At 44.3% G+C, this 26,653-nt stretch overlaps 1 protein-coding gene across 4 annotated transcripts in view; it reads left to right on the top strand.

The window, feature by feature from the left end:
* The window catches only part of LOC128686924 (frizzled-9), a 95,478-nt gene that overhangs the window by 15,470 nt on the left and 53,355 nt on the right, over positions 1 to 26,653 (top strand). The window contains exon 3 of one of the 4 annotated variants that reach the window (XM_070082590.1): positions 20,942 to 21,042. The exons of the other annotated variants lie outside the window; for them this stretch is intronic. Within the exon in view, the coding sequence (XP_069938691.1) occupies positions 20,965 to 21,042 (78 nt within the window). The 5' untranslated portion in view covers positions 20,942 to 20,964. The remainder of the gene's footprint in view (positions 1 to 20,941; positions 21,043 to 26,653) is intronic. 4 annotated transcript variants of the gene reach the window in all.

The following is a 26,653-nucleotide window of genomic DNA, read 5'->3' as shown; positions in this document are numbered from 1 at the left end:
TCTAATGGAGTTAATGTGGCTGACAAGTCCGTGAATTTTAGAGTAATGAAAGCATCATTACAGGCTATTAAAAGCCATGTGACGAAGGCATTTGATTTAGTGAATCAAAGAACCGTGAACCCTAATGAATTAAAGTTATATTTAGATGCTTTAGAGAGTAGATTTGATTGGTACAAATTGTGGTTTAAAGACTGTGAAAGAGATCTGCTAGAGAATTGTACAGATGGAATGGAAATGAATGTTTTAATTAATCAACATTACGAATTGGAAGAAAAACTGTCTTGTAAAAGTAAGGCTTTGAATAAATTAAAGGGTGTAAGCCAGGCAGTTGATCAACCTATTAATGCAAAGGGTGTGTTTGCCAAAACCTCCATAGTACGGTCTGGAGGAAATCAGACTAGGTCGGCAGGAACTAATTGTTCAATTGCAGACCAGTCAGCCAAACAGTTCTAAGGATATAACACATAATGACTCTGAAGTATCTGTCAAGTCTCAAAAGGGAAAAATAATCCCAGTGGTAATAATCATAGTTAAGAGTTAAATAGGCACATATCAAGTCAGGAATCAGTAATAGTGGTTCCTCACATCAAGGTAAGAGGAATAAGTACTTCAGTAAGTGTAACCCAGTTAATAAGAGGTCAGGCAAGGAAAAGAGAGACTGCCTCTTCTGCCAGGGTACTCATTTCACTAAAAATTGTAATGCCTGTAATTCATGGGATATTAAAGTGGAAAGAATGAAAGAACTTGACAGATTTATCAGATGTCTAGACAATCATAATGTAAAGGATTGTCATACCAAATTGAACAGTTGCTATCAATGCAACAAGGGAAAGCACCATACAGTTATGTGCAGGGTTGTATGTGATTCTTATAATAATGGTGACAATAATGATAATGTTAATAACCCTGACACTACAGTGACTGATGTAAAGGTTGCAGCTAATGGCAATAATGATGGCCTAGCTGAGGTAGCCTTGCCGGTGTTGGATGTAAAAATTCAGGATAAAGGGCATAAACCCAAAACCATACGGTGTCACTCTCCTCAACACTGGTACGGGCCATGTAATATATGGCAGACTACCGCCTAGTAATAATGACTAGAGGAAGTAGTGAATACGGTCACGGTGTCTTACTCATGAAAGGTCAACCCAGTACAAGTATTCTTCTATCGAGAATGATGTTGAACCAGTCTAATTTGTGGGAGCTGGACAGCATAGGGATTAATGTAAATGAGGAAAGTCCAAATGATTCCTTTACTCAGGAACAATACCTGAAGGATGTTAAATGTGAATCTGGACATTACTGGGTGCGACTTCCGTGGAAGCTTGACCGTCCAGAATTACCTACTAATTATAGGATGGCGTATGGACAGTTAAAGGACCCAGCTCTGCGAACTGAGCAAGACACCAAAATTGTTGACTGCTTATAATGATATAATTAATAAGCAGTTAAATAATAAATTGTTCTTACTTCAGGCGACGATAAATGCACACCTTAAGTGCACAGGCGGTCCACTGAGCGAAGTAATTGGGTAAATAATCTTATGTGGACAATTTCCGGGTGTGACGTCAACTGAAGAGGAACTAATGAGGATATGTGAAGGGGTTAATGAAATAATGAAGAAATGTGCTGGGACTGACTTGGGATACTGAGAGACTTGTTATTGTTAAAGTCTCAAAATTCCAGTATGCCCAATAAATTAATCCAGGGAGCATAGGCTTATGCCCCTGAGAGAATGGAACACTAATTAGTCCATTTTGAGGGATCAATAAATATAGATGGCCATGGAGTTGGTGCCTGTATGCAGTAATGTGCTGGGGCTGACTTGGGATACTGAGAGACTTGTTATTGGTAAAGTCTCAAAATTCCAGTATGCCCAATAACTTAATCCAGGGAGCATAGGCTTATGCCCCTGAGAGAATGGAACACTAATTAGTCCATTTTGAGGGTTCAATAAATATGGATGGCCATGGAGTTGGTGCCTATATGCAGTAATGTGCTGGGGCTGACTTGGGATACTGAGAGACTTGTTATTGGTAAAGTCTCAAAATTCCAGTATGCCCAATAACTTAATCCAGGGAGCATAGGCTTATGCCCCTGAGAGAATGGAACACCAATTAGTCCATTTTGAGAGTTCAATAAATATGGGTGGCCAGTGAAGATGGAAAAAATTGTACTCCACATTATGTAAGTCGTCTAGCAACGACCTCCGCCCGGCCGCAGTGTGGAAAATTTTTTAATTTTCCGAAACTATAGTGCCTAATAGGTGTTTAATGTGTCTATATGGGTCAAAAATGTATTTGAAAATAAGAGTAGAACCAAGAGCTCCCTTTGCGCATGCGCGGATGTGCGGCGGGGAGTGGCGGGTTTGTTTTGAAGGTGGAGAGGAAGCGGAAAAGGCATGGTACCACGAAATTGGCATTCACGGCGGCCTAAGGATTAATATAGGCCTCATTTCGTAATAGGAAGTGTCGTGACTGTTCCTAGTGGAGAGTGAGGGAACGTGATTTACGGGACCACGATAATAGAGTGGTAAAAGGTGATTACGGGTAGGACCGGGGGTGACTGACGCGTCGTCCTGGACTGAGCCCCGGGAAAATTACCCTTGGTTTAATCATCACTCATCGGTCTCAGATCTTAATGGAGTGATCTCTAATGTGTATAATAATTTGAGTCATTAAATCGTCTTGTGAATTGTAATGTAATTAAGGATAATAACGCTAAGTTAAGAGAATATGTGAAGTGAAATAAGTCGTTTGCTCCGAGTGAACACGCTAGACCTCGTTGTTAACGAGACGAGGAAAGGGAAACTCCTTGAGTCACGACGTCTAAAGCAGGACAAACCAGCGGATACCTCGTCCTGCTGGAATGAGAATCGTGTCGGTGTAGCAGGACATCGAAAATGAGATGGTGAATCAAGAAATGAGGAATATCAATCACCCACAGTTAAGTAACCCTTCTAGTTATAGCAACCTTAGACTGGCCAGTGGTGGTATGTTATAATTAGATAGGTTATGAGTGATCCAGCTACATCAAGTGACCACCAGAGAACATCTGGTAAGTAGTGGGATTATGTACAAATGTTTTCCTTGACGGATGTATCCAGGTGTATCCTACCCCCCTCCCCTTCATTCAGCTAAACTAATATAATCTATACAGTCCACAATTAATTAGTAGCACCGTACTTGTGGGTGCTACCCAATCCATACTGGTCTCGGATAGATATGGATAAGATTGTGAGGTCGAGGGGACCACTTGGTGCGACCAGGGGTGGTTAAGTTTTCTCACATGTCTACACGGGGTGACTACGGTAAACAATATGATTGTCTCCCAATGAGATTACTGGTATGTATATAATGTTGAGGTACATACAGGTAAGCACCCTAGAAAATTTTCCATACCTATCTTCCACTTATACACTTCGATCAGGTCTCCCCTCATTCTTCGTCTAACAAGTGAATGTAACTTAAGAGTCTTCAATCTTTCTTCATAAGGAAGATTTCTAATGCTATGTATTTAGTCATCCTATGCTGAGTGTTTTCTAACGAATTTATGTCCATTCTGTAATATGGAGACCAGAATTGAGCTGCATAATCTAGGTGAGGCCTTACTAATGATGTATAAAGCTGCAGTATGACCTCTGGACTTCTGTTGCTTACACTTCTTGATATAAATCCCAGTAATCTATTTGCCTTATTACGCACGCTTAGGCATTGCTGTCTTGGTTTAAGGTTGCTGCTTACCATAACCCCCAAGTCCTTTTCGCAATCTGTATGACTAAGTTCTACATTATTTAACTTATAAGTGCTAGGGTTATGGACACTCCCGAGCTTCAGAACCTTGCATTTATCTACATTGAACTGCATCTGCCACTTTTCTGACCAAGAGTAGAGTTTGTCTAAATCCTCCTGAAGTTCCCTAACATCTACGTTTGAATCAATTATCAATGGTAGGGGTCTTGATGCTGGGTGTGGTGAGAGTAATGGTAGACGTCTTGATGCCGGGTGTAAGGAAAGCCTACTAAATCAGGCATATCCATTATTAAGACATAGGGAGTACTGAAGCAGATCTATTGGCCCAGGTTAGGCAGGTCCAACTCTCAACTACTCGTTTGTCTAACCTATTTTTAAAACTGCACAACCAAAGTTTTACGTTCACTTGACGAAATAAATTTTCCTTAGGCAGAATATATTACAGCCGGAAAAATTAATAACAATTCCTCAGAAATGTGGAATTAACCACATCTTCCTATATAACTTAGTCACACAGAACAATCTTTCACAAATTATTTACGTCGATGGTTCTGTTCACCAGTCCACTGGTGCAGCTGGTAGTGCTGCTGTTGTCACACAGAGTGATGGCTCTCATAAAGAAATTGGAGCACGCATCAATAACTGGGCCTCTACCCTTCAAACAGAACTGTTTGCCATACTCCTTGCACTCAAATGCATCCATGTATCTAAGGTTGACACTTTAATTGTAACTGATTCTCTGTCATCCATAAATGCTCTCAACTCATTAAGTATAAATTGTGGCATGCTTTTGTCAGAAGCCAGACATAGATATGGTAAGATTGTGGACAGTGGAGTCAGAGTGCACATGCTGTGGATTCCATCTCACATTGGTCTTCAGATGCATGATAGAACTGATAAATTGGCTAAGCTGTATGCTTTCAAAGAGGGGGCAGATTACAATCTTGGGTTGTCATTTAGCAGTTTGAGAACAATAATACGAAAAGAACTTCAAATGAACTTTATTGACTTAAGACTTAGGGAGATTGACACAAGTCAGTCCATCTATCATCATTCCATCATGCAGGAGGAGCCACATGTCTATGGTGCATCCAACAAGATAAGCAGACTCTTGGATGTCACTACTGCCCGGCTCCGGCTGGGTTACAAGTATCTTTGGCAGGTTAAATCACCACCACCAGATGTAGACCAAACGAAATGTAAACTTTGCCAGATGGACTATTGTCACACATTGCGTCATTATGTACTGGAGTGTGATAAAATTAATGAATTTAGAAACAACTCACTCAGAAGTGTTCAAGAAATGGCTAAGTATTTTATCCACAGTGGTATATTGCAGACCATTCTGGAGAAATACCCCTCTTCAAGGGGGGCTCCTTGGCGTGGTGAAGAGGCTCTTGGTCTGAGGAATTAGACCTATCGGTCTTCTTCCTCAGACCGAACCTAATTACCCCCCAATCTCCCCTCCCCTATCCCATCCTCCCCATCCTCCCCTTTTTCCTTTCCTCCTCCTCCTCCCCACTCCTCCCTTTTGCCCTTCCTCTTTTTGTCCTTTGGGATTTCTCCCACAGGCGCGCTAGTTCCTGGGTAGGAGAAAGGATACCGGGGTCCATCCCATTCCGTTGAGGTTCTTAGCGGTGGCGTAGTTTGCCGTGGAATCTGGATCGCCTGGGGATGTCCCGATCCCTCTCCGGTATCCCGGAGTAGCTTTGGGTGTCTTTCGGGCGACGAGTGTATCTCTGGAAGCCACCTTTCGGATTCCGGGGGTGGTGGCCGAAGGAGGTATGCTTTGTGGCGGATATCCGGCCGCCCTCTCTTTTGTCCACCGAGGTAGCTCGGCAGATGTGAGGTTGCTATCCCGGATTGTTAGTTTACTAGCATGATGGGTAGGGTATGGCACGGGTTCCATGCTGCATCTGCGCTACTTGCGGTGCTGAGGTCCTCTTGGGCGCGGAGGGAGATTTCTGGCCCTTTCATTCCTCCTAGGAACTATCCCTCCCCGGTCCCCCCTTTTTTTTCTTTTTTTTATTTTTATTTTCTTTTCTTTCTTTTTTTTTCTTAAAAACAAAAAGAAAGAAGTAACCTAACCATGGCAGCCCTAGTCCATGAACCTGGTACCCCCGGGCCCCTTCTTGATACCGCACCCCGTTCTGACCCCGCCTCGTTTTTGGACCACTCTTCAGACATTCCTCATGCCTCTGTACCTATTGCCGGTGCTGTTTCCTCACCCACTTCAGGTACTGAGGCCTCGACTGACTCCTTCGATTTATCAGACCTTCGCTCTCCTCTGACTATGCTTCCGGCCTCTCCCTCTACGGTGCGGCAATTTTCAAATTGCCGACCCGTTCCACGTCGGACCAACTCTGGTCCCACGCCTAAACGTCAACGACAATTACCTGCTGATGATACTTCTCCACCTTCACCTTCTCGTTCTTCTCAGAAACGATCGACACGTCCTTCACTACCTTTCCACGCTCAGTTTCAGACTGAACAGTGGACTAAATTCTTCACTTTACGACCAACTTCCTCTACTGCCTATCTTTCTGACCATAGTATTGGCAAGGCACTTCTACGCCATGTTGGTAAAGATATTTCTTTTCATGCTCTTAAGAGCGGTACACGCATCATTACCGTACAGAATGCTACCCAGGCTCGTGAGCTCTCTCGTCTTTCCCATATAGATACTGTTCCTGTCACCCTTGAAAAACATCATTCCCTCAATTCTTGTAGTGGTACCGTCATTCTGCCCCATACCATAGTTCAACAAAATTTCCAGACATGTGGCACCGACATTCTAGAACAGCTGGAACTCCAAGATCTCCCAATCCTCAAGGTAGACACTTACGTTCTTCCTGCCCGTGGGCGGAGACGATACCCTAGCAATGTGGCTCGTTTAACTTTTGACAGCCGAGAACTCCCATCCTCAGTTTATATAGCAGGACATCGGTTACAAGTTCGAAAGGTGATCCCTACACCACAACAGTGTAGAAATTGCTGGCGATTTGGCCATCCAGCGAAATATTGCAGATCTATCGCCGAATGCCCAGTCTGTGGTGCCGATGACCATTCTAATACGTCTTGCAATCAATCTCCCTCTTGCCTTAACTGTCATGAGGCTCACCCTTCGTACTCTCGCCGTTGTCAGGTCTATTTAAATGAGCGGGAAATCCGTTACCTCAAAGAGACAGAAGGTCTCCCTTATGCCATGGCAGTTTCTCATCTCCGCCTCCAAGGGAGACTCCCACGTGTTTCTTATTCCCGTGTTTCAAAACGTCCCCCCACTTCTGGTATCCCATCTTCTACACCCACCTCTGTGGTTACCTCTCCCATAATCACTCCTGTATCTAATCCTTTTGCTGTCCTCGGCTCAGATGTCCCTACTTCAACGCCTCAGTCTAATCTCGCTTCTTCGAGTTCTCTCTTACAAGCCTCAGTGTCGACGAGACCTCGTACGACACCTCTTCCCAATCGTCCCTCTACTTCTCAAAAGTCAAAAAAAGGTCCGGTAACACCTCCTACCCATCTTCCACCTCCTCATTTTACCCTCCCTGTCACTGTCCCTAGTTCTTCCCCTCTCACTGGCTCAGTTACAAGTGCAGAGGTTCACCCTCCTCCTCGTAATGTACCTTCCTCCCCTGTTCCCTCCCAAGTTTCTTCCTCTTCTGCCACCTCCCAGGTTCCTGTCTCTTCTGTCCCCTGCCACGCTTCTCCAGTTCCCTCCACCCTTTCGCCCCCCCCTACCTTGGTACAGTCCAATACAGTTCCAATCTTTACTCATCCTCCCCCTACCATTCCCAATATTGTCTCCCATACGACATCTCTGAATTCCGAAACACTTGAAGCAATCTCTGAATATATTGCAGAGACCAAACCATCAATGGACACTGATCCACCTTCCGCTCTTTCTCTCTCCTCTGCTCCATCTGCGCAACTCCTTTCTTCACAGCGCACCGTTCCTTCGCTGCTTGAACATTTTCCACTGCCTCCGCATGTGGACTTTTCTAACCCTTCTAGTCCGTAGGAACCCTTACCTGCGGATTTCAAGTATCTTTATCATTGCCAATCATGGCCTTTTTACAGTGGAATATACGCGGCCTCAGGGGTAATCGGGGTGAGCTTCAGATGTTACTCTCCCAGTTTGCCCCTGTTGGTGTTTGCTTACAGGAACCAAAATTACACTCTGCTGTTATTTCTCACATCTCAGGCTATAATTTATTGTATTCTTCAGATCCTTTTCCTGATGGGACCTTTAATGAAAGTGCCCTTCTTCTCCGCACTGATATTCCGTACCATCAGCTATTTGTTCATACTTCGCTGCATTACACAGCAGCCCGTATCCACTTACATAGGTGGTATACGCTCTGTTCTTTATATCTCTCTCCTTCTCGGGCATTATCTATTCCGGATTTTGCCTTCCTTGTTTCGTCATTACCGCCACCGATTCTGTTACTTGGTGATTTTAATGCCCACCATTTCCTCTGGGGGGGGTCTCACTGTGATTCCCGTGGAATTCAGTTAGAGGCTTTTCTTGCCACCCACCCCCTCCATGTTTTAAATACAGGTACTCACACCCATTTTGATCCTCGGACTCATACTCTCTCTTGCATCGATCTCTCAGTTTGCTCTTCCTCCGCCGCATTAGACTTCACTTGGTCTGTTCTCCCGAACTTACATGACAGTGATCATTTCCCAATCATTCTTACTTCCCCTTCATACTTGCCACCTCTTCGCACCCCACGCTGGCAATTTAATCGGGCAAATTGGAACCTTTACTCACACCTGACTGGTTTTAAAGAGGTTCCTTCTTCGTCCTCCATCGATGAGCTTTTACACCTCTTCTCGTCCTCCGTTTTCACCGCAGCTTCTCATTCTATACCCCAAACTTCGGGCAGGCATTCTCAGAAATGCGTGCCTTGGTGGTCTCCTGCTTGTGCTCGTGCAGTACGTTTGAAACGCGCTGCATGGGGCAGGTACCGGTACAATAGAACCACAGAGCGACTCCTTGATTTTAAACAGAAGCGTGCGATCGCTCGCCGTGTCATCCGTGACGCTAAACGCACTTGCTGGCGAGATTATGTCTCCACCATCACCTCTGCTTCCTCTATGAGTGCAGTCTGGAAAAAAGTACGAAAACTGAGTGGTAAATATTCTCCTGACCCGGCTCCTGTTCTGCGGGTTGCCGGTGTTGATATAGCAAACCCACTAGATGTTGCCAATGAAATTGGCAATCATCTGGTCCGTATTTCTCAGGGACTCCATCTATGCCCCTCATTTCTTTCCTCAAAGTCTGCCAGAGAGTTAGCACCCTTGGACTTTTCTTCTCTCAGAGAAGAACAGTATAATGTGCCTTTTACACTTCAAGAACTGGAGGCAACACTCTTAGCTTGTCGATCATCGGCAGCTGGGCCCGACGACATTCATATTCGTATGCTACAACATTTACATCAGTCAGCCCTTGCAGTCCTATTACGCCTTTACAATCTTATTTGGTCACAAGGAGTTCTTCCACAGCTGTGGAAATCCGCCATTGTTCTCCCTTTCCGCAAACCAGGCACTACGGGACATGAAACCTCCCACTATCGTCCCATTGCTCTTACCAGTGCAGTTTGCAAAGTAATGGAACGTCTAGTAAATAGACGTTTAGTGTGGTATTTAGAGACACACAACAGTCTCTAAACTCGTCAATATGGCTTTCGTAAGGGACGTTCTACCATAGACCCCTTACTGCGCTTGGATACGTATGTTCGTAATGCCTTTGCGAATAACCACTCAGTTATTGCCATATTTTTTGACCTTGAGAAGGCATATGACACAACTTGGAGGTATAATATTTTAGCCCAAGCCCACTCCTTAGGCCTTCGAGGCAATCTACCATCCTTCCTTAAGAACTTTTTAACTGACAGGCATTTCCGTGTTCGGGTTAATAATGTGCTCTCCCCGGACTTTATCCAAGCTGAAGGTGTCCCCCAGGGATGTGTTCTGAGCACAACACTTTTTCTCCTTGCTATTAATGATTTGGCCTCTAGTCTTCCATCAAATATTTGGTCATCACTCTATGTTGATGACTTCGCTATTGCCTGTGCAGGCGCTGACTGTCACCTCCTTACAGTTTCTCTCCAGCATGCAGTCGACCGTGTTTCCAATTGGGCCACCACACATGGGTTTAAATTTTCCAGCACTAAAACCCACCAAATCACTTTCACTAGACGCTCTGTCATCTCCGATCATCCTTTGTACCTCTATGGCTCCCGTATCCCTGAACGTGATACAGTCAAGTTTCTGGGCCTCCTCTTTGATCGTAGGTTATCCTGGAAACCTCACATTACCTCTCTGAAGGCAACTTGTCACAGCCGGCTGAACCTTCTTAAAACCCTTGCTCATCTTTCGTGGGGAGCTGATCGTCGAACCCTCCTTCACCTACATTCCACCCTTATTTTATCGAAACTTGATTATGGTGACCAGATCTATTCAGCGGCATCTCCTGCTACTCTCTCTAGCCTTAACCCCATTCATCACCAAGGATTACGTTTATGCCTTGGTGCTTTTCGCTCTTCCCCTGTCGAAAGCCTCTATGCAGAAGCGAACGTTCCATCCTTATCCGATCGCCGTGATGCCCATTGCCTGCGCTACTATGTACGCTCTCATGATCTCCGCAATCCTTCCATTTATAGAATGGTCACTGATATTAGTAGACATTCTTTATTTGTTCGCCGCCCCTGCTTACTCCGTCCCTTCTCTCTTCGCCTTCATTTGCTCTTGTCTTCTCTTCAACTACCACCTTTCTATGTACATGTAGCATTTCACTTTTCCCTACCCCCCTGGGAAGTTCCAGCTGTTCGAGTCTGTTCTTTCTCCCTCCCTTGCTCGAAAGCCCAACTGTCTACGGTCGCTTCCCGCTCTCTTTTTCTTGACCACTTTCACTCTCATTCTCATGCCATTGCTGTGTACACAGATGGCTCTAAGTCTTCTGACGGCGTAGGATTCGCAGCAGTGTTTCCGGACAGCGTCGTACAAGGGCATTTACTATCTTCAGCTAGTATTTTTACTGCTGAATTATATGCCATCCTTACAGCACTTATCCGTATTGCATCTATGCCTGTGTCATCATTTGTGGTTGTCTCAGACTCCCTTAGTGCTTTACAGGCTATACAAAAATTTGATACACCTCACCCCTTAGTCCTCCGTATCCAACTTTGGCTACGCCGCATCTTTACTAAGCATAAAGATATTGTTTTTTGTTGGGTCCCTGGTCATGTTGACGTACAGGGCAATGAACAGGCAGACACTGCTGCGCGGTCAGCAGTACATGACCTACCAGTTTCTTATAGAGGTATTCCATGTACGGACTATTTTGCTGTAATATCTTCCCACCTTCACACCCGTTGGCAACAACGTTGGTCTACTATGCTTGGCAACAAACTTCAGTCTATTAAACCGAGTATAGGTTACTGGCCGTCTTCTTATCACCAGTGTCGAGGTTGGGAGACTACTCTCTCCCGTCTTCGCATTGGCCATACTCGTCTTACTCATGGATATCTCATGGAGAGGCGTCTTGCTCCTCTCTGTGAGAATTGCCAAGCTCCATTATCAGTCAGCCACATTCTGTTGGACTGCCCACTTTATCAACGAGCACGCAGAATTTACCTCTGTCGTCGTCTTCGCCCCGCTGCTCTCTCTTTACCTTCCCTTCTCGCTGATGGACCCACCTTTCATCCGGACTCTCTCATTGACTTTTTGACAACGACTGACTGACTTCACAAATTCTGATACTTTCAGCCCTTTCTACTTGAATCTCTTGCTACCCTCTACCCCCGTACTATCCCCTGCCCCGCTGTTTTCTGTAACCTGCTGATCATCCCCCCTCCCTTCTGCCATCCAATTCCCTTTCTTCCTTCCCTACCCTGCAGCGCTGTATAGCCCTTGTGGCTTAGCGCTTCTTTTTGATTATAATAATAATAATAATGGAGAAATACCCTGACTTTGCTAGCTGTAAATAAAGCATTACCACATGTGTGCGTGTGTGTGTGTGTGTGTGTGTGTGTATGTGTGTGTGTGTGTGTGTGTGTGTGTGTGTGTGTGTGTGTGTGTGTGTGTGTGTGTGTGCATGTGCGTGGGTGTGTGTGAGGGTGTGTGTGAGGGTGTGTGGGTGTGTGTGTGTGTGAGGGTGTGTGGGTGTGTGTGTGTGTGTGTGTGTGCGTGTGTGTGTGTGTGTGGGTGTGTGTGTGGGTGTTGGTGTGTGTGTGTGTGGGTGTGTGTGTGTGGGTGTGCGTCCTTGTGTGTATGCATATATTTGTACGCTCGTGTGCACATGTCCGTGCGTGCGCCCTCGTGTGTGTATGTGCGCGCGCGCGCTAGTGTGGGTGTATGATCCACTTAATATTTGTATTTATAACTCATTACAATTGTGACCAGGTGTGGACGTATCAGTGGTTCATTACTTTGTAATTTGCTCATGACTGTAACCATGTATAGGAGTGAAGCTGATTCATTACCTCTGTAACTTGCCATGATTAGTGACCAGATCTACCTGGAGTTCATTACCTTTGTAACTAGTTCAGCTATCATAACTTTGGGGTCCAGTCACTGGACCCATTATGTACCTTTGTAATCTTTTGACTACCGCCCACAGGATGGGTATGGGGTGCATAAAGATATTAAACTAAAGTGTGTGTGTGTGTGTGTGTGTGTGTGTGTGTGTGTGTGTGTGTGTGTGTGTGGTGTGTGTGACTCAACAATCAATATTTGCACCAATAACTCATTACAGTTGTGACCGGGTGTGGAAGTGTGAATTGCTCATTACTCTATAATTTGTTCATGATTGTAGCCAAAGTATAAACGTAAGTAACCATTCTACAGAATTCATTACCTTTGTAACTTGTGAGCTCATTACCTTTGTACCTAGTTCAGCTATCAAAACTTTGGGGGCCCAGTCCCTGGACCCATTACGTACCTCTGTAATCTGTAAATACCTTTGTAACTTGTCATGATTGTGACCAGACTTACCTGGAGTTCATTACCTTTGTAAATTGTGAGTTCATTACCTTTGTAAATTGTGAGTTCATTACCTTTGTAAATTGTGAGTTCATTACCTCTGTAACTTGCTCAGCTATCAAAACTTTGGAGTCCAGTCCCTGGACCAATTATGTACCTCTGTAATCTTTTGACTACCGCCCAGGAGGATGGGTATGTGGTGCATAATAAACATATTAAACTAACTAACTTCCTATTTTCAGTAGTGTTGTAGAGGACCTGGCCAAGTTGTAGAGGACCTGGCCAAGTTGTAGAGGAGCTGGCCAAGTTGTAGAGGAGCTGGCCAAGTTGTAGAGGAGCTGGCCAAGTTGTAGAGGAGCTGGCCAAGTTGTAGAGGAGCTGGCCAAGTTGTAGAGGAGCTGGCCAAGTTGTAGAGGAGCTGGCCAAGTTGTAGAGGAGCTGGCCAAGTTGTAGAGGAGCTGGCCAAGTTGTAGAGGAGCTGGCCAAGTTGTAGATGACCTGGCCAAGTTGTAGATGACCTGGCCAAGTTGTAGAGGACCTGGCCAAGTTGTAGATGACCTGGCCAAGTTGTAGAGAACCTGGCCAAGTTGTAGAGAACCTGGCCAAGTTGTAGAGGACCTGGCCAAGTTGTAGAGGACCTGGCCAAGTTGTAGAGGACCTGGCCAAGTTGTAGAGGACCTGGCCAAGTTGTAGAGGACCTGGCCAAGTTGTAGAGGACCTGGCCAAGTTGTAGAGGACCTGGCCAAGTTGTAGAGGACCTGGCCAAGTTGTAGAGGTTGTAATAAAGTTGGTAGAATTACCGACAATATGTAAAGTAAAAGGACACAAGTGCAACTAAAGTGACATTTATTGTGGCAACGTTTCGCTCTCCAGGAGCTTTATCAAGCCATTACAAACAATACATGGACACAGAGGGTATATAAAGGCTCTGAGTGAGGTGCAATACTAGTGAGGTACCATTTCGATGTTCACTAGTGGTAGTAGTAGTAGTAGATTTTGTTGACTTGATTGAACTCTGTGTTAACTTCAACTGTTTTTCTTTCAATAACAAGCTCTACAAACAAACCTACGGCATGGGAATGGGGTCCCCAATAAGTGCCGTCCTAGCCAACTTATACATGGAACACCTAGAGTCCGAACACTTCGCCAACATCATCCCTTCAAGCGTCACTTGGTTACGTTACGTGGACGATGTCCTCGTAATAACTCCAAAACGTTTTGATGTACGGGATCTTCAGGCAAGGCTCAACGCAGCTGAACCAGCGATTCAGTTTACACTAGAAGAAGAGTCCAATGACAAGCTACCTTTCCTCGACGTCCTCATTCACAAAGTAGACAACAACCTAAGATTTCAAGTTTATCGGAAACCCACCAATAAAAATGATCTCACACACTTCTATTCCAGTCAAGATACCAAAACCAAAAGAGGCATCATCATCGGGTTTTTCCTAAGAGCATACCGAATTTGTAGTCCTGAGTTTCTTGACGAGGAATGTACTTACATTCACCAAACATTCACTGAGTTACAATTTCCTTCTTTTTTCATCAAAGACTGCAAGAAAAGAGCTCTTCAGATCATCAATTCTCCACGCATCAACACCGCTCCCAACAAAGTTATAATTCTTCCCAACAGCCAGGTTGCACTAAATGTCTCAAAAGTACTTTCACAAGCTAACACCAGAGTCGCCATCGCTTCTACCACTTCAATAAAGGATCTAACCAGGACAAAACCCAAGCACCACGAACCAGTCAATGCAGGAGTTTACACTATACCCTGTGGAGGCTGTGACAAGATCTACGTAGGTGAAACAGCAAGAAACCTCGACACCCGCCTCAATGAACACATATACGCATGTAGGAACGACAACTTAAACAATGCCTGTGTACAACACCGAAATTCCACCAATCATCTTATGAAATTCAGAGACGCCCAATTAGTGATAAAAGAAACTAATGTCCGCACACGCAAGTGCCTTGAATCAGCACTGATCGCTGTTTCGAATACAATTAAACAAAACAACGGCAGCTTCACCATCTCCGAAGTCTTAGCAAGAATCCTCCTGAAAACGGTAAACCCTGCCATCACATAGTCTCTCCTGTTATACTACACAAACACATTACAGAGAGTGAACACCGAAAAAAAAAAAACCTGCCTCTTTCCAGTCTATATTTGTCCAACCTATTTTTTATGTTACCCAAGTAATAGCTTTTATATCCTTTTAATCATGTACGAATTATTTGCTCTTCCATATTGTATTATTTTTGTTACTACTACTACCACTAGTGAACATCGAAATGGTACCTCACTAGTATTGCACCTCACTCAGAGCCTTTATATACCCTCTGTGTCCATGTATTGTTTGTAATGGCTTGATAAAGCTCCTGGAGAGCGAAACGTTGCCACAATAAATGTCACTTTAGTTGCACTTGTGTCCTTTTACTTTACAAGTTGTAGAGGACCTGGCCAAGTTGTAGAGGACCTGGCCAAGTTGTAGAGGACCTGGCCAAATTGTAGAGGACCTGGCCAAATTGTAGAGAACCTGGCCAAGTAATTGTATGCTTTGAAGTCCCAAAAATATTTTCAGTGGTATAGCCTTGTGGGTTTAGCGCTTACCGACTCCAGAGTCTGTATTAGAGCTTCTTGGGGGGGGGATGTTTTGATATTGGGTTATACAGTATATATTTACTGAGACTTTGTAGACTGATTTTACCTAGACCCCCTTGGTCTTACCTAGACCCCCTTGATCTTACCTAGACCCCCTTGGTCTTACCTAGACCCCCTTGATCTTACCTAGACCCCCTTGATCTTACCTTGGCCCCCCTGTTCTTATCTAGTCCCCCCTTGATCTTACCTAGACCCCCCTGATCTTACCTAGACCCCCTTGATCTTACCTAGACCCCCTTGGTCTTACCTAGACCCCCTTGATCTTACCTAGACCCCCTTGGTCTTACCTAGACCCCCTTGATCTTACCTAGACCCCCTTGGTCTTACCTAGACCCCCCTGATCTTACCTAGACTCCCTTGATCTTACCTAGACCCCCTTGATCTTACCTAGACCCCCTGATCTTACCTAGACCCTTTGACCTTACCTAGACCCCCTGATCTTACCTAGACTCCTTTGATTTTACCTAGGCCCCCTTGATCTTACCTAGACCCCCTGATCTTACCTAGACCCCCTTGGTCTTACCTAGACCCCCTTGATCTTATCTAGACTCCTTTGATTTTACCTAGACCCCCTTGATCTTACCTAGGACCCCTTGATCTTACCTAGACCCCCTTGATCTTACCTAGACCCCCTGATCTTACCTAGACCCCCTTGGTCTTGCATAGACCCCCTTGATCTTACCTAGACCCCCTGATCTTACCTAGACTCTTTTGATTTTACCTAGACCCCCTTGATCTTACCTAGACCCCCTTGATCTTACCTAGACCCCCTGATCTTACCTAGACCCCCTGGTCTTACCTAGACCCCCTGATCTTACCTAGACCCCCTTGATCTTACCTAGACCCCCTTGATCTTACCTAGACCCCCTTGATCTTACCTAGACCCCTTGATCTTACCTAGACCCCTTTGATCTTACCTAGACACCTTTGATCTTACCTAGACCCCTTTGATCTTACCTAGACCCCTTTGATCTTACCTAGACCGCTTTGACCTTACCTAGACCCCTTTGATCTTACCTAGACCCCTTTGATCTCACCTAGGCCCCCTTGATCTCACCTAGACCCCCTTGATCTCACCTAGACTCCCTTGATCTCACCTAGACTCCCTTGATCTCACCTAGACTCCCTTGATCTCACCTAGACTCCCTTGATCTCACCTAGACTCCCTTGATCTCACCTAGACTCCCTTGATCTCACCTAGACTCCCTTGATCTCACCTAGACTCCCTTGATCTCACCTAGACTCCCTTGATCTCACCTAGACTCCCTTGATCTCACCTAGACTCCCTTGATCTCACCTAGACTCCCTTGATCTCACCTAGGCTCCCTTGATCTCACCTAGGCTCCCTTGATCTCACCTAGACTCCCTTGATCTCACCTAGACTCCCTTGATCTCACCTAGACTCCCTTGATCTCACCTAGACTCCCTTGATCTCACCTAGACCCCCTTGATCTTACCTAGACCCCTTGATCTTACCTAGACCCCCTTGATCTTACCTAGACCCCAATTGATCTCGCCTAGACCCCCATTGATCTCACCTAGACCCCCTTGATCTCACCTAGACCCCCTTGATCTCACCTAGACCCCCTTGATCTCACCTAGACCCCCTTGATCTAAGCTAGATCCCCTTGATCTTACCTGGGCCCCCCTGACCTTACCTAGACCCCTTGATCTTGCCTATATCCCCTTGATTTTACTTAGCCCCCCCTGATCTTACCTAGATCCCCTTGATCATACCTAGACCCCCTTGATCTCACCTAGACCCCCTTGATCTCACCTAGACCCCCTTGATCTCACCTAGACTCCCTTGATCTCACCTAGACTCCCTTGATCTCACCTAGACTCCCTTGATCTCACCTAGACTCCCTTGATCTCACCTAGACTCCCTTGATCTCACCTAGACTCCCTTGATCTCACCTAGACTCCCTTGATCTCACCTAGACCCCCTTGATCTCACCTAGACCCCCTTGATCTCAGCTAGATCCCCTTGATCTTACCTGGGCCCCCCTGACCTTACCTAGACCCCTTGATCTTGCCTAGATCCCCTTGATCTTACCTATATCCCCTTGATTTTACTTAGCCCCCCCTGATCTTACCTAGACCCCCTTGATCTCACCGAGACCCCCTTGATCTCACCTAGACCCCCTTGATCTCACCTAGACCCCCTTGATCTCAGCTAGATCCCCTTGATCTTACCTGGGCCCCCTGACCTTACCTAAACCCCTTGATCTTGCCTAGATCCCCTTGATCTTACCTATATCCCCTTGATTTTACTTAGCCCCCCCTGATCTTACCTAGATCCCCTTGATCATACCTAGACCCCCTTGATCTCACCGAGACCCCCTTGATCTTACCTTTACCTTCCTTCATCACACTTGCGCCGCCACAGCTCTGCAAAGTATTAAGGCCTATACCTGGAGTATGCTGCATAGTTGTGATGTATATATATATATAACACTTTGTAGGTCTACAATTAATTAGTTTCTATCAAAATGACTTACAGAATTAGGTGGTGTTAAGTAGGATAGGTAAGGTATAGAACTGGAGAATCTGCTATATGCATTATGAATGCATATAGCAGGGGAGAGTAATCTTCCCCGAAAACATAGACTACGTAGAACCGCGGGTCTTGGAACCCACCAACGACCTTCAGGAGCTGTGTGCAATTTATTGCACGTAGTTTCTGTGGAGATGGTGGGTTCCAGGGTTTGGGTAGTGGTTGTGGTGGGTGTTCTACGTATTTTATGTCTTTGGCTAGTCTAATGTTGCTTTGTTTAATAAGTTCACAAAACTGACACTTGGGGAGGAAACTTGAGAAGTTTGGTATAACCTGGGTTGTTTTGAGACCACTTTCGACTGCACCTGGACTTACTTTTGATACCTTTTTCCTGGACAAGATTTCTCTAACTTTTATTATGTTTTCACATTATAAATGGTGTACATTACTAGGTTGGTAAGTCATTGTGACAGTTATCATTGATCGTGAAATGTTTCGCTTGGGGAGTAGGCTTTATCTGTCGACTACAGAGGTGATAAAGTCTTGGACACTGAACTGGAGAGTTAATTTTGAGCTCTACCCTCCAACCTTGATAAGAGACGGTCAGTCTCTTAGCCAGACTTTTTATTTAGTTCTAATTTCTTACCTAGCATTGCCCAACAGGAATATTGGAATTTCTTTTCATGTCTGTTCTAAGCTCCTGTTGAACTTTATTATTGAAGGTTAACTTGTCGCAATTTCCCCACTGTTTTTTGTACTGACACTATTTCGGATACGAATATTGTTACTGTTACTACTATTAATGTTACTACTACCTCCACTACTACCAGGACTTACTTCTAGACTGACCACCAGCACCTCTGTTATTTCCAATACTAATACTACCACCATTAGCATTATCACTACCACCATTGGTATTACCGCAGATCTTACCAGTACTACCTATACTACTATTGTTATTGCTACTGATTTTACTGCTGCTGTCTATGCTATTACTGTTTTTTGAAACTTGGTCTCCTGACGTCCTTTGTAATTTGCCCCCCCCCCCCTTCATGGTTTTTCCGACCTGTCTTGTGGTCTACTCTACTTTCTGACCCTTGGTCTGATTTTATACTCGCCCAAGAGAAAGTAAAAGATCGTTTCGAATTGCTTCTCCATTGTTGGTTTCCATAAGTGTATTGTAAGTAGTTTTATATATTTAGGTAGGTTAAGAATAGAACTGGAGCATCTGCTATATGCATTATGAATGCATATAGCAGGGGAGAGTAATCTCCCCTGAAGGCATAGATTACGTAGAACTGTTGGCCTGGGAACCCACCAACGACCTTCAGTAGCTGTCTGCAGTCTGTTATTGCACATGGTTTCCGTGGGGATGTTGGTGGGTTTCGGGCTTGGGTAGTGGTTGTGGTGGGTGTTCTACGTTTTTTATGCCTTTGGCCAAACTGTGTCAAGTTAAATATTGATTCATTGAGTTTACACAATTTCATCATTTTGGAAAATTTAAGCGACGTTCTTGTTCCTATGAATATAAAAGTATTAGCGTTCAGAATTGCAGTTGGTTTGATAGTTTGTAATTATTGAAGTCTAACGCTTCTGACAGCAGATATTAATGATGAAAATAATGAAAACCTCTGATCTGAAGTGGTGTTAGTCGGCAGAAAGGGTTCGCTAACATCTGAAGCTGATAAATATAGTTAGGGGAGTGAATGAGATTGGTATTAGTGAGAATAGGATTATTAACCCTGCTGGGTTAGAAACCCATAAAAGTAGAGATTATTATTATAATCAAGGGGGAAGCACTAAACCCATAGGATTATACAGTGCTTGGGGGAGGGATGGAAGGTATTCAGGTTTAACTCAGGGAACTGGAGCACAGATCCAGTTCCCTAGATCAAGAGCCCCTCACCAGCATCAAGGAACCTTCCTTGAGGGGATAAAAATAGAGAGGATGAGAGTAAGGGGGGGGGAGCTTGAATGTAGTGGTCCTCAGGTTGTGCCTAGGATGCCAGCCATAACTGTCAGGTAAGGTAGGTTATGATATCAGGCTAGCACAGTAGTGTGTGTTAGGAAACTGGTATACGGCAGGCCTTCAACTGGTTAAATAATCCAGTGTTGGTTGTTAGCCTAAGTTGTGTGCTGTGAGGGACGTGGAAATGTAGGGGAAATAGTGTTGTCATAATGATCCTAACTACCTTCATGTTAAATTTGGGTGCCCTTCAAGGGGTGTCTTGATACAAGTTGCTTCACTAGTACAAAGATACCAAGTACCCTCCCCTTCCTTGGATCAAACCTGATTGCCTAACGTTCCCCAAGTTGTGTATAATACCTATGGATAATATATCTAGTTATGGGAAATTTTTTGGGGGGTTAATATGCACCTATGTAAAATAGTTTGAATGGGGGGGGGGAGAGCGGTAAACTCCTGTGGGACAGGTTGACTTTCATCGCTCGGATTTGATTCAGAGGATAGTGCACGTTGACTTCGATTTTTTTTTTTCCCCCGTTAGACTCCTATATTTAAGGGATATTAGGAGTGGGTTTGGTTAGGTTGTATATTACGGAGTTTAATTGCAGCAGAATCCTCCTGACAAACAGGACTGGAAATAAAAGGTGATCATGTCTTAATAGTCTGTATTTGCAAAATTTTTCTAACATTTCTGCGTACACAAGTCTTCGTGTAGTAGATGTGACGTCACAAGCAGCCGTATAACACTTACGAAATTTTGAAAATGTATAATACCTCAAACTACTAATAATGGCAGTACTGAGGCTATCCGCCTCATTACTACTATTGTTAGTAGGGTTGGGGTAGGTATATTTTTTTTTTTCTCCGAGCTTAAAGCTCCCGAATTGTGTGAATGTTGTCCTCCTGCTGACAAATACAGCAGTTGAGGCTTCTCTCAAAGTTATTTACTTTTTATATTTTTTGTTCCTTTAACATTACTGTGATAAAGAAAAAAATTATTTATTACACTTTAAATTAATGCTCTTAAGGTTATTGAATCTTGTAGGTTGAAGATATAGTCCGTGTTGTAGGTAGCTGCTGTGTGGTGAAGTCCATGTTGTGGGCAGCTGTAAGTCTTCAGAGATGTCAACACCAGCAGCAACACGCCAAAACAATGTCTGCAAAGATAAAAGTATGAACTGCAGTCAGCAATAGTTTCAAGTCTATGTATTTAGAATGCTTCCTTCAACATTTTGTAGAAAGAAAACTTGCTAAAATATTTTCAAAACTGATCTATCAAAAATTACCATGAAATTGAAGCAGTTTTTTTTTTAAATTACCAGAGGTTGATGGAGCTGGAGGTGTTGATGGTGTGGTGGATGGCAGAGGAGTGACTAGTGGCGCCACTATTCTTGACCTCCATGGCTAAATGGCGCCATTGACCTGGAGGGGTGATGACGTCAGTGGCTGTTTGTGGAGGGGAAGGTCGTTAGGGGAAGGGTCGGGGGTTGGCTACTGGTGGAGGAGTTTGGGGGGTGAGTAGTTGTTACTGGTGGGAGGGTGATGGGGAGGGGGGGGCAGAGGGATGGTTGTCACTTGGTAATTACTAAGGGACTAACAGTCTTGTTATGGTGTGTTAACGTGACTTGAACCTTGATATTTGAAACGCCCTGGACACTAGGACAATGACATTCGTTTACCACATATTCGTAATACTAATGACCAATGTTCATGGACTCGTGTTGAAAACCGTCTCTTTGAATCTGGGCTTATGTATTTGATATCTCTTGTGAGTTTAGTGCTTAGTTTTGACCAGGGCCGGATTTAGACCTGGGGAGGGGGGGGTTCAACATGGAAATCTTGAATTACAATTAAGAAATTAACTAAAATAAATGATAAACAGCAGTTTTCGAAAAATAGGTTTCGAACATGACGTCTGATTTTATTTTTCTCAATTTTATTGACTTGAAGAATAACTGACTATAATTTTCATTTTGTAATATATTCCATCTACAATATATAATAATTACTGATGTGTGTTTATTTATATCTTTGGTGTCACACTTTCAGCATCTATATGGTGGTAGTTGACCAAAAGTACGCATGGTTTTCTCTGACAGGAAACCACATGGCTGGGTCTGAATCACATGGTGGCGCTTCACTGTCCATGTCTACACAAGTATATGTAGAATGTGGTGATTCATCACCTTTACTGTTTTGGTTTGGTATGTTCTTTTTTTTCTGCAGATGTACTTGGGAATGCTGGTGGGTCCTCAGAAGAAACATCATCTGGTAGTGGTACTGGTTCTTCATTAGTAGCTTCTATGTTTTCCACTACGGAAGCAGAGAAAAATTCTGTAAGGCATTTTGTCTTTGCCAAGACCACAGCAGCAATTCTTTCGCTTGATTCTTTGGAAATCTTTCTTTGTTGAGCTCCTGACAACTGAATTTTCCGTGGCATACTGGGTCTTCTGAAAAAAACAAATATTGATTTTTTGACATTTAATGACAATGTAGACACACACACACACACACACACACATACACACACACACACACACACACACACACACACACACACACACACACACACACACACACACACACACACACACACACACACACACACACACACACACACAGTGTAACCAAACATTCTAAACCAAAACACCCATGACATATCCAATGCCCCCACCCACTGCAATACAAACTCCACAGCAACCACTCATAGTTCCTTATCAGGTCTCCCACTTCCTCAACCCCAATATACCTCCCAGACCACAGTCTTAAAAAAGAAGTTGAAGGTGTGGTATACAAATGCAGATTGAATAACAAATAAGTGTGAGGAGTGGCATGGAAGAATCAAGGAGACATCCCAAGACATAATAGCACTCACAGAAGCAAAACTCATCAGCATAATAACAGATGCAATCTTCCCATCCGGATATCAAATCCTCAGGAAAGACAGAGGGAGGAGAGGGGGAGGAGGAGTTGCACTGCTCATTAAAAACCAGTGGGGTTTTGAGAAAATGGAAGGAATGGATGGCACGGGCGAAAGGGACTACTTAGTAGGAACAATCCAGTCTGAGGGGCACAAGGTGATAATTGCAGTAATGTACAACCCACCACAGAACTGCAGGAGGCCAAGAGGAGAAGACGATGAGAGCAACAGAGCAATGGTCGACACACTTGCCGAGGTGGCCAGAAGAGCACACATTGGGGGAGCAAAGTTACTAGTTATGGATGATTTCAATCACAAGGAGATTGACTGGGAAAACCTGGAGCCCCATGGGGGTCCTGAAATATGGAGAGCCAAGATGATGGATGTGGTACTGGAAAACCTCATGCATCAACATGTTAGAGACACTACCAGAGAGAGAGGTGAGGATGATCCAGCAAGACTTGACCTTGTATTCGAGGATATCATGTATGAAAGGCCCCTAGGAGCTAGTGATCATGTGGTTCTGTGCTTTGACTACATAGTTGAGCTTCAAGTGGAGAGAGTAGCAGGAATAGTGTAGAAAATACTGTATATTTTCCGGAAATACGGTAATTTATAGGTAAATAGATGCCCTATATTGTATTTAATAAAAGTGTATTTTTAAAAAGAGGAGTCACCATTTTGTTTGAATTGAATAACACGTTGTGAATAATGGGAAGAATTTTTCGTGCTCTAGAGGTTAAAATCGGGCTGACACCTCTCAAATAGGAGGCGAAATTGTTGGATGTGCAGTCCTGCATAACTTGAGAATCAGGCGACAGGACAGGACAACTCCAGGAACCTCAGATAAGCTGTCTAAATTATGTTTAATTTCTGGCCAGTAAATTCTTCATAAATGTAGGCAAAAGGGGGGGGGGTCCTGTACATGACACATTAATCTCCAGTCAAATTGGTGAGTGTTATGATTGAGTGTTATTCTCCTGTTATGTATACGTGTTTATATATATCATTTTTTAATTTAATATACAGTCCACAAATTTATATATTTACCAGCATTCCTGGTGATGTGTTTTTCATTTGTAATTAATAGGTCCAGAGCAACTTGTGGATATGACAGTGATAGGTATCGAAGGGGGACATTTTTTGCGACCTAGGTGTCCCAAATTCCTACTTGTCTAATTGATAAATAATAATTATCTTTGTTCATTTACTGTTATGTAAATAATGATACATCCAAGTAAATGTAATTTTCCGCAAATAGGATGGGAAAAACCAAAATACAAAAGGGGGAACTACTCAGGCATGAACTTCCTGAAAGACATTCAGTGGGAGAGGGAACTGACAGGAAAACCAGTACAAGAAATGGACTATGTGGCAACAAAATGCAAGGAAGCGGAAGAGAGGTTTGTTCCCAAGGGAAACAAATAATGGGAAGAACAGAACGAGTCCTTGGCTCACCCAAAGGTGTAGGGAGGCAAAAACTAGGTGTACTAGAGAATGGAAAAGGTACAGAAGACAGAGAACTCGGAAAAATAAAGAGATTAGCCGAAGAGCCAGAAACGAATATGCACGGATAAGAAGGGAGGCTCAGCAACAATATGAAAATGACATAGCCTCGAAAGTCAAGTCTGACCCGAAGCTGTTGTATAGCCACACCAGGAGGAAAACAACAGTCAAGGACCAGGTAATCAGACTGAGGAAGGGTGATGGAGAGCTCACAAGAAACGGCCGAGAGGTATGTGAGGAGCTCAACAGGAGATTTAAAGAAGTATTTACAGTGGAAACCAGTAGGACTCCAGGAAATCAGAACAGGGGGGGTACACCAACAAGTGCTGGATGAGGTACACATAACCGAGGAGGAGGTGAAGCTGCTATGTGAACTTGACACCTCAAAGGCGTTGGGACCAGACAACATCTCTCTGTGGGCCCTTAGAGAGGGAGCAGAGATGCTGTGTGTGCCATTAACAAAGATCTTCAACACATCCATTGAAACTGGGCAACTCCCTGAGGTAAGGAAGATGATGAATGTAGTCCCAATTTTTAAAAAGGGAGACAGACATGAGGCACTAAACTACAGACCTGTATCACTAACGTGTATAGTATGCAAAGTCGTGGAGAAGATCATCAGGAGGAGAGTGGTGGAGCACCTGGAAAGAAGCAAGTGTAAAATTGACAATCAGCACGGTTTCAGGGAAGGAAAATCCTGTGTCACAAACCTACTAGAGTTTTATGATAAGGTGACAGAAGTAAGACAAGAGAGAGAGGGGTGGATCGACTGCATTTTTTTGGACTGCAAGAAGGCCTTCGACACAGTTCCTCACAAGAGGTTACTGCAAAAGCTAGAGGATCAGGCACACATAACAGGAAAGGCACTGCAATGGATCAGAGAATATCTGACAGGGAGGCAACAACGAGTCATGGTACGCGACGAGGTGTCAGAGTGGGCGCCTGTGACAAGCGGGGTTCCACATGGGTCGGTCCTAGGACCTGTGCTGTTTCTGGTATATGTGAATGACATAACGGAAGGGATAGACTCAGAAGTGTCCTTGTTTGCAGATGATGTGAAGTTAATGAGAAGAATTAAATCGGACGAGGATCAGGCAGGACTACAAAGAGACCTGGACAGGCTACAAGCCTGGTCCATGAAGATTGGTCATGAAGCCTGGTCATGAAGATTGGGGAAGGGCAAAGAAGACCACAGACACAATATAGTCTAGATGGACAAAGACTGCAAACCTCACTCAAGGAAAAAGATCTGGGGGTGAGTATAACACCGAGCATATCTCCTGAGGCGCTCATCAATCAGATAACTGCTGCAGCATACGGGCGTCTGGCAAACCTACGGATAGCGTTCCGATACCTCAGTAAGGAATCATTTAAGACTCTATACCATTTACGTCAGGCCCATACTGGAGTATGCAGCACCAGTTTGGAATCCACACCTGGTCAAGCACGTCAAGAAATTAGAGAAAGTGCAAAGGTTTACAACAAGACTAGTCCCAGAGCTAAGGGGATTGCCCTATGAAGAAAGGTTGAGGGAAATCGGCCTGACGACACTGGAGGACAGGAGGGTCAGGGGAGACATGATAACGACATATAAAATACTGTGCGGAATAGACGAGGTGGACAAAGACGGGATGTTCCAGAGATGGGACACAGAAACAAGAGGTCACAATTGGAAGTTGAAGACTCAGATGAATCAAAGGGATGTTAGGAAGTATTTCTTCAGTCATAAAGTAGTCAGGCCGTGGAATAGCCTAGAAAGTGACGTAGTGGAGGCGGGAACCATACATAGTTTTAAGGCGAGGTATGATAAAGCTCATAGGGCAGGGAGAGAGAGGACCTAGTAGCAGTTAGTGAAGAGGCGGGGCCAGGAGCTATGAATCGACCCCTGCAACCACAAATAGGTGAGTACGTACACACACACACACACACACACACACACACACACACACACACACACACACACACACACAGTGTCATTAACTATTGTCATTAAAAAAACAAAAAAATCTGAATATAATATAAACTGGACTCGGGAGGGGGGTAATATAAACTGGACTCGGGGGTAATATAAACTGGACTGAGGGGGTAATATAAACTGGACTGAGGGGGTAATATAAACTGGACTGAGGGGGTAATATAAACTGGACTGGGGGGGTAATATAAACTGGACTCGGGGGGTAATATAAACTGGACTCGGGGGTAATATGAACTGGACTCGGGGGGTAATATAAACTAGACTCGGGGGGGGTAATATAAACTGGACTGGGGGGGTAATATAAACTGGACTCGGGGGGAAGGGTAATATAAACTGGACTCGGGGGGGGGTAATATAAACTGGACTCGGGGGGGGTAATAT

Source organism: Cherax quadricarinatus, chromosome 7 (genome assembly GCF_038502225.1).
Source record: "Cherax quadricarinatus isolate ZL_2023a chromosome 7, ASM3850222v1, whole genome shotgun sequence".
NCBI lineage: Eukaryota > Metazoa > Arthropoda > Malacostraca > Decapoda > Parastacidae > Cherax > Cherax quadricarinatus.
This window is presented reverse-complemented; position numbering and strand designations above follow the sequence as displayed.